At 35.4% G+C, this 9,246-nt stretch overlaps 1 protein-coding gene across 1 annotated transcript; it reads left to right on the top strand.

The window, feature by feature from the left end:
* Positions 1–42: 42 nt before the first annotated feature.
* Positions 43–8,659, top strand: LOC145819908 (aspartic proteinase 36-like). Its single transcript, XM_082913899.1, has 7 exons — positions 43–177; positions 262–384; positions 2,247–2,471; positions 4,191–4,353; positions 4,464–4,537; positions 7,274–7,364; positions 8,475–8,659. Exons 1-7 carry the CDS (start codon positions 122–124, stop codon positions 8,580–8,582), a joined length of 840 nt encoding a protein of 279 aa, XP_082770025.1. The 5' UTR covers positions 43–121; the 3' UTR covers positions 8,583–8,659.
* The last annotated feature ends 587 nt before the right edge of the window (positions 8,660–9,246 follow it).

The following is a 9,246-nucleotide window of genomic DNA, read 5'->3' as shown; positions in this document are numbered from 1 at the left end:
TTTTTTGAGATTTGAATGCTAGCGTATGCTTAGCACATATTAACATGGAGAAAACAAGTAAGGTAATATAGAACATCATTAAATCCATTGACATTCCAGGCACTGAAGTTAGCCACTGAAAATGCAGCAGTCACTGAAGTTAGCCACTGAAAATGCAGCAGTCACTGATCCTGTTCTGTAAGGATAAATCACTAGTGCAACTCTCTCTCTCTCTCTCTCTCTCTCTCTCTCTCTCATTAATATGCTGTGAATAATCTGCAGGAAATTTGAGAGGGAATTTAATTCTGAGCTTGAGAGTCTCGGGCCAATTTTGAGCAGCAGTTCTCAAGCCGAGCCATATTTAACTCATCTTGCTCAGTGGATTCTCAGTGTTGGAAGGGACCAGTAAGTTAGTTCTGACACTTTGCTCTGTCGTTTTTTGGGTGTAGACAATATTATTTAAGATGCCTTGCTTGCATTTGACTGTATGTATAGGATAGAGAAAGTTTTGTACCTTGTTTGATTCTTTAGATTATGGTGATGAGATGTGACTCGATACTTGGCTGCTGATGCATACCAGCCAGGCTGGCCTTGCTAATTTTGGTTTTTCTGACTTTTAGACATGTAACATGTATTTCATTGAGACTAGGCTTCTAGTTCTTCTCTTGATTTTTTTTTTTTTTTTTTTTTACAGCGAGCACCAACTATTTCATTTCTACCATAAATCTCTCTCCCATTCTCTCATAAAAAAAAAGGAATCAAAATTTGATAAACAGTAAATCAAATCTCTCCCGTTCTCTCTCGTAAAAAAAAGAATTAAAATTTGATAAACAATAAATCAAACAATAATAAAGGTAGAGAGAAAACCATAAAAAAGATATGCATGTAGTGTGATGATATCAGAGTATTATCAAAGGTCTATGGGTGGGACTGGGTTGATTGTGGACTGTACCTCCTCTTTCACAGGCTCTTACAAAAGAAGTCCTTTGATGCACCAAGTTAGTAGGGGGTTTAGACAAAAGGAGAAGATAATAGAGATTAGGGTTAAATTAAAGTTACGTTTTGCATGTGGCCAACTTTTATATAACACATTCTTTTAGATCTCTCTCTCTCTCTCTCTCTCGCTCTCTAGTGATTGGAGGAATAATTTGAAAGGGGAAGCAGAGGTAGAAGTGATTTGAGGAACGGGCGGTGGATTTTTCATATGAACTCCCCATTTTGCAGGGGGTGGAGGGGAGTCTGGGGTTTGAAATGGGGCTGGAAATAGGGTAGGATCAAGCTTCGAGGTTCTGAGGTGTCATTTGAAATTGATGATAGAGGCCTTTTTATTCTCCAGAAGGTAGAGAAAAACATTGGTTGTAGTTATTGGTGGTTGCTCGAGCTATGAATAGTTTAGTGAAGTAGTTAAGAAGGTGAGAAAGTTTTCTGATAATAGTGATAAAAGGGTGGATGAGAAGATCAATAACTGCACTAGTCTTGAGAAAATTGAATTGAAGAAATCGACTAATTTGGGGAGGGAGGAGATTCATGAAGCTATTAAGGTAAAAAAAAGAAAGAAAAAAGAAGAAGAAAACTTATCTTCTAGCAAGGAAAAGGAACTAAAAAGGCTTCAATGTAGGGTTAATTATGAAGGGAAGTGAAGAAAGAGAGTGAGGTTTGGTGGGGTAGTGTAGTGTGGAGAATAAGGTTGAGCATTCCCATCTTGGAGGAGAGATTTTAGATATGAAGAAAAATTTTAGAGCCTTATTTCACTCCACAGTGAACCCCTGACCCTGGTCCATTCTACTTGCAACTGTATATGGCACATTCTTTAATAATTTGTGATTTGTGTTGTCATTGATGAGTCATTGTAACCAAGATACATAATAATAATAATATAAAAAGAGTTATGTGGGTTATTTTGGGTGAGCAGTGTCATATGTCCTTTTGATGTTATAGAAGTTCCTTTGTTTATTCATTCTACCCAATAAATTTAATACTTGTACATGTTTGGCTCATTCATTTAGAGTGCCCACACCTGAGGCAGCATCAATGATCTTGATAGATAAGTTAAACCCTTTGTAACAACTTAAGCTTTTAGATGAAATGGTCATTAACAAGTCAGATTTACTAGTGAAATCTATATTATCTTTGACATGTTCTCTCAAGTTTTGAATGTGTGTGCCTTGCTTAGGTCTGATTGGTGTTGAAAACTTGATAATTATTTAGCACAGTTTATGTACAATGTTTCTTTTATTCCTTATATAAATATTTCTAATCTAAGACAGGTGTGGAGCTAAACAATCCAGTCAGCTAGGTTCATCTTCTCAAGCACTTGATGGCATCCTTGGTTTTGGACAAGCAAATTCTTCCATGATATCACAGCTTGCATCGGTTGGAAAGGTTAAAAAAATGTTTGCACATTGCTTGGATGGTACTAATGGAGGTGGAATCTTTGCTATTGGACAACTGGTGGAGCCAAAACTAAACTCAACTCCGTTGGTCCCAAACCAGTATATGATTTTACATCATGTTTTCTAATTTGCAGTGAAACTATGAGATATTTTAATTTTGGGATGAGTTTTGTCTTCATTACAAAATTGGTATTTGAAGTACTTTCTGCATCCTTTTGATGGAATGGAAGTGGTTATTTAGCTTGGATTTTAGTACCTGACTAAGTTCACCAAGTTGACGCTTTAAATTGTCTATTTCCCCTCATGTGGAGTAATATTAAAAGACATTTATAATATTCAATAACACTGTAAAATAACCAAAATACCATCATACCAGCCATCGCAAAGACCGTTGGTTTCCCTCTCTACCTCTGAACTCTCTTTCTGTGTTACTTTAATTACCTCACCATGATTAGAGACATTGGTTGATGCCAACCGAAAGCAAATGACTCCGTTTTCAACTATTGTGTCTCTCTTTCCTATCAACCCAATTAAATTTATCACACGACCATATGAACCACCATGGCATGACAACCACCTTTACATCAGCTTCATCAAGACACATCAACTCTGTCAGGGTCCACCAATTTGAAGCTACAATTGCTAGATATAATTAAATCAATGAGCTTTAGTTTGGACCACTAAGCTCCAATTTCTTGACTTCAAGTCTGAACCTTCTGCTCCCACTCTCTCTCCAAGCGATTAACAATCTAGACCTATCTTAGACTCAACATTGATATGGTTTGTAAGATTAATTTAACATGTCGGGGCTTTGTTTTTTAAACGAATGGCTTTGTGCTTATGTTGAGACAAAAATTAAAAAGATAGAAGATTGAATCAATGGCGATGCATAATTTCTGCCATGCTTAACCGGAAATCAACCACCATCTCCACCAACAACACTGACACCTCCCACTTCTCCCTTGACCACCATAGGTTCCCCTTTCTATGTTTTTGCTTTTTTGTTTTTTGAGAAAAACTTTTCGTATTGTACATAATTTTTTTTCCCCTTAGATTTTCCATACTATTCGATACATCAGTAACCACTTATTGAATTTTGACAAATTACGCCCTATGTCCTAACCACCTGGGGTTGGCTACATGATTTTTTTTGCCATTCCACTTTGTCAAGGACTATATGCTAACTTTCTCAGGCAATGAGTGAGAAAAAAAGTTATCCCACAACTACTTAGGAAAAGAAGTGAGTATTTAAATCTTGGGTAATGATTGTTAAATTTACTTCAAGGAATAAAATAACATGCAAGGAACACCCTTAGTCAAGAATTAAGTTTCTATTTGCATTAGCAATTAGATTACGAAGAAATGATCCGCCACTGTATCTATTTTCTTTCATCTATTAGTAATTATTATTATTATTTTTTCAATTTTAGAAGAAAGAGATATTAATATAGCATATGGGAAAAAGTTATTTCCTAGAGTGAAAGTTAATTGTTTAACTGGTTTCTAAATGACCCCACTTGAAAACAAAAAATAAAAATAAAAATAAAAATCTGGCTCTGCGACTGGCTACTGCTTTTAATAAAGTGATTATTAAACATAAGTGTGCAAGTTATGAATACGATTATTAATCACTCTCAAGTGATTTCTGTGTTGCAACTTTCCTTTTGACGTCTGGTAATTTTAAATCTATTTTTAATGGACTCGCTAGTTGCTACTGCATAACATTCTTTTATTATTCTTGTCTGTTTATAGTTCCTCAATCGGGTTTGATCTCGGCTCAAGAATCTTGTCTAAATTACAGTTCTATTATTATCGTAGGGCACATTACAATGTTATTTTGAAGGCAATTGAGGTGGGTCATGATGTTCTACAACTTCCCACAGATGTATTGGATAGTCAGTCTGGGAAAGCGGTGGTAATTGATAGTGGTACAACCTTGGCATATCTTGCAGATGACATGTTTACCCCACTAATGGAAAAGGTATGCCAAATCTTTTAAAGCATATTGACCTTGGACTCTTCCTATCAAAGACTGATTTGCTCTCTCTTCTTCTTCTTCTCCTTCATCATTTTTTTTTTCTGTGTAATTAGATTATGGCCACACAACCCGATTTGAAATTGCATACCGTAGAGCAGCAGTTCACTTGCTTTCGGTTCAATGGAAAGTACGGACCCTATATGGGAATTTTTTTTTCTTCTTCTTTTCTATAGTGAAATGTTTGCAGATTATTTATATTATGGAACTTAGGCCATATTTGTTTGGGTGGACATGAGCTTGGGATTGGACTAATAGTCCAATAAAATTATTAATCCGATGTTTGGTTAAACAATTGAAGTACGGACTAATTATTTTAAACTTGACTATTAGTTAAGATAGGATACATAATCCAACGGATTCGTACTCCTAGGACTATTAGTCATGGGAATGCTAATCCAGTCTGCCCAAACAAACATGGCCTTACTTGCTTCAAGAATTTCACTTACCGTTTTACATTCACATGGTGATAAGGCATAGTTGTTATATGCATGTATATATCTGGAGAGTTTTTATAATAAAAAAAAAAGGGCACCAAGGGGGTGCTACCTGTGTATAAAAAGCATCTAGGGGAATATCACCCCTTATACATTATAAGCAAATGAGAAATGAGTTATTTGGTGTGTCATTGCTAGAAAACTAGTTTCTCAAAAGCTTGAGTTGTTATTGACTTGGCCCAATAATATATGCCAAGTTCTCACACGCCACCTCCATGTGTGCCCCCTTTGCATGTGGAGAGGAGAGGCAAATAAATAGAATGGGGTGTAAACACAGACAGGATAAAGTCCACATGTAGAAAAGGTAACATTAGATGTGATGTTTTGGACAGATAGTCTCACATGCTTCAAAGAGTATGGAGGTAGAAAATAATCAAGCATTTAGATTTGTTGTTTTTCAATTCTTAGGCAATATAGATGCATTTTTGCTGGTGCTTCAACTCAGGTGGTCTAATTGTGTTGGAACCACAGAACTAATTCCTATGCCCCATCATCACTGACCTTTTATAATTCTTATGCAAAGGTCATCCTATCCAACTTTCATTCATTCAGATGCAATGATTTTTCCACATCCTGGCCAATCTGACTCAACTTCTTTCATTATAAATCGTGAACAATGAATTGGCCATCAAAGCTAGTTGTCATAAGTCACATCTTTTTGCATTGAAACATTTAAATTTTTGGCTACAGTATTGAAAAATCTAACAATGCAAACTCATTATAAATTGAAGATCTGCTTCAACTATGGCCTCGTTTGGGAAGTGGCTATTTTAGTAGTCTATTTGGCTTTTTGGCTATTTTAGTAGGCTATTTTAGTTTTGTGTTTGGGAAGATGAGATGAATTTTTAGTTGGGTTCTTGTATTGGAAAGTGTGTTAAAATGATGTTTAAATTTAAAATGACAAATTTGTCCCTAACTTTTTATTTTTTAAATTGATATAAAGGGGCAAAATGGTAATTTTCCCATTGATGTGTCACTTTCCGGCTGTGACAGTGCCTACACTGTCCAGCGCAGTGTCTATTTATTTTATTTTTTTTTTGAAAAAGTGTTCAACAGTGATGCTTTTTGGCTATTTTTTGAAAATGGGCTATAACAGCCTCATCCGAGGCTTCCCAAACAGCGCCTATATAGCATCAGGCCCATAAGTCAGTATAGTTTTTATTCATCACAATCCAAAGGTTGTTGAGTTTGTGTTAGTTACATCAATGCTAGATTTGTGGCTCAATCTATATTCTTGAATAAAATTTTGATCACAAGGTTTGTTTGAAAGCAATTTAGTTTAGTTTTTTTTTTGATCGGCAAAAAAAGAAAACTTTATTGATGGCGATGAAAGGTACAAGATGTACACACAAAAACATCAAAACATCAATATAGAAAGGAGGGTACACAAAGCATCACAATGGGTTAGATCATCCCAACTATGTTGGCACCAAAAAAACCCATCCGATCATCTGCTAAGCACCCCCAACAGAGAGCAACACCCAAGAAAGGCAACCCAAATCTGGGGGGAACAGAGCAACACAGAAAACAACAGGCTGTAGCAGCAGAACAGGACTGCACATACCTCAACCAGCAAAGCAATACCTCAGTAGCAGAACATAAGATCCGCACAGATAACATAACAACCCAGATCATACACTAAGCTCAAAAAGCATACCATACACAGGCTCAACCAGTAGACCTCAGTAACAGATCAAACACTAACAGCACAACCCAGATCAGACACTAACCTCAGCAACTCGACCAGACACAAGCTTAGCCATCAGAGCTGATTCTAATACACATTCAACCACCATACCTGAGGCAAAATTTGACCTGCTGCAGATTATACACCAGATCATTCACAGAAGCTTCCACATGTAATGGCGAGGCCTTGACCCACATAAATTAGTTGTTGATTCAAACTAATTCGAGCACCAACAATAAAGTGAGAGAACAGAACAGCAGCAGTATCAAGAGCCCAGTGAGCAGTAAGACCTATGCAGACATGAACTACAGCATAACAACAGCACTACATCATGAACTCTGCTGCCATGAACTCTAAGCATAGCATCTGTTTCAAGTCCCAAAAGTGAGACACTCCATTTATAGACTGATGCAACAGTAAAAAGCTCATATGGGTAATCAGAGTATTCGCAGCAGGGTAAAAACTATACAACCGTCAGAATAATAACAGCAACAAAGGCCCTGTTGCCATGAACACATCAGAATAATAACAGCAACAATAACCAATGGATGGTGTCAAACAAACCACCATACTTAATTCAGATCATTCAATCTCCATTCAAATAATAACAGCAATTTAGTTTAGTTGGTGCATGCTAATATAAAGATGCTTCATTATGTTTTCTTTTCTTACATTCTTGCAGTGTGGACAATGGATTTCCAGCTGTCAATTTTCGTTTTGAGAATTCACTTTCTCTGACAATTGTTCCTAGTGAATATCTGTTCCAAATTCGTGTAAGTAATCTGGGATTCAGATCTTGATGAAACTTGTCATCCATTAACATGGTTGTTTCTTTGAACTAATTAAATTTGTAGTAGTGTGCATTATTTGTGATTACTTTTAAAATCATCCACTATTTGAATACTTGCGTGAATATTTGATGAGGAAATGCTTATCACAAAGGTAAGTTTCTATTTATGTCGTCTATTTATATCCTTAAGTTATATGAAGAAATTTCTTCTATAGCTCTGTCTTTATTTAAATTTTTTGGTAATGGATAGTTCAAATGAATTTGTTCTCTCTAATATGGTGGGGGGCTTTGAAAAGTGTGGCATAATCTCATTAACATTATTTAGAAGTTTTTTTATTGAAATTTGTTAGTCATAATTCCATCCTCAAAGAGGTTAGGACTGTTGAAGTTTATGTGCTGGTATATTTTTTTTCTGTGAATACTGTATATCAATAGGACTCATGAATGTTAAACAAAATATTTATGTTGTCTTTGTTTATTGTCCATTCTTAAGTTTGTTAGATGAAATTTGAGTTGGAGTTTTGAATTGGGTTCTGATTTTAGTGCTATTCGGAATAGCATTGTGTAGGTGGCACATACAATTGAAAGCAAGATGGCAGTTGAAGAGTAAAAGAAAGTCTTAATCATCAAATATAAAATTTATTGTTCTCGTACTCTGCTGTTCAAGTCTTGATATTACATTAGAAATGCAACTTTTGGAATTTGTTAAGACTTGAAAGAACAATTAGTTAGGCTTTTCATTTTATTTGCTTTAGATCCTTAGCACTATTTGATCTTTTTTTCTATGAAAAAAAAAAAAAGTATGTTTACCTCTTCACATGCAAGGTGAGGTCGCATTTGAAGAGTGTTAGCATGATATACATTGTTGGGCTCATTTCCTAACAATTTAAGTTTTTGGACAACTGGTCATTTAACAATGCAACAAAGCCATACGTTTACTTTTGAGTAGTATTTTAATTCAACTTAAAACAATGGTCTTGGGAAGCGAGAGGAGGTTTTGTTACATGGAACTCTCCGAAGGTCTTTTTACTTCATATTAATAATAAAAAAAGAGTATTTTTCCTTCAAATCTTTTTTATCATTATTTTTGCAGGATGACGTGTGGTGTGTTGGTTGGCAAAACGGTGGGATGCAATCGAAGGATGGAAATGGACTTACTCTTTTGGGAGGTATCATTCAAAATTTACTTGTTGAATTATAATTTATTTTTATTATATACAATGAGCTTTTTAAAAAATTGAATTCTTTCACTTTTTGGTCATTTTGGGTTGTGGCACGAGCCAGTCCTTCCGAGTTTTTTTAAATTAATTTAAGTCTCATTTCTACATCTTCAAGCTACCCCATGCTCACTGCTTACCAATTGATGTTTAATCGTAACCCTAAAACTCTATGGTTGCAATGATTTGAGCAGGGTTTTTTACTCTATAAATGATGAAGTTTGTCTTGTTGAAATACCTAAAATGCTCAAAACATTTCATAAATTATGAAAATTTCTATATGAACACGTCAATAATTACTAATTATTAATTGTAATCAATTTAACATTGCCTTCTCCTTGATATTTGGGATTTTGTGTGAGATTATTGTGGTTATTGTTTCATTTACTTTTATATTTGGTCATAGGTTTCATTGGTATAGGTCCTGTTGTATAATTTTCGACTTGTTTTCCACCCTCATTTTTTTGGCCTTCCCTCTTGTCTTGGAACTTGTAAGTTGAATCATACTCATATTCAATGATTTCCATGGCCCACGGAGCATGAACACTTCTATGAACTTGGAATGGCAATGGGGTCAATGGGGAGGATATTAATTCCCTATCCCTATCCCCATTCCCCTTTTATTAATTTTTGAAAAGGTCACTAACA

The sequence above is a fragment of the Camellia sinensis genome, chromosome 2 (assembly GCF_055761805.1).
Source record: "Camellia sinensis isolate YWXY chromosome 2, ASM5576180v1, whole genome shotgun sequence".
Lineage (NCBI taxonomy): Eukaryota > Viridiplantae > Streptophyta > Magnoliopsida > Ericales > Theaceae > Camellia > Camellia sinensis.
Note: the sequence above shows the minus strand (reverse complement) of the source record. Positions and strands in the feature narration are given on the sequence as shown.

Excerpts from the sequence above, each read along its gene's own strand:
- LOC145819908 (XM_082913899.1), top strand. The coding sequence starts at position 122 with ATGCAGCAGTCACTGAAGTTAGCCACTGAAAATGCAGCAGTCACTGAT. Across the intron at positions 178-261 it reads GCAGTCACTGATCCTGTTCT|GAAATTTGAGAGGGAATTTA; the intron begins GTAAGGATAAAT and ends AATAATCTGCAG. Across the intron at positions 4,538-7,273 it reads TGCTTTCGGTTCAATGGAAA|TGTGGACAATGGATTTCCAG; the intron begins GTACGGACCCTA and ends ACATTCTTGCAG.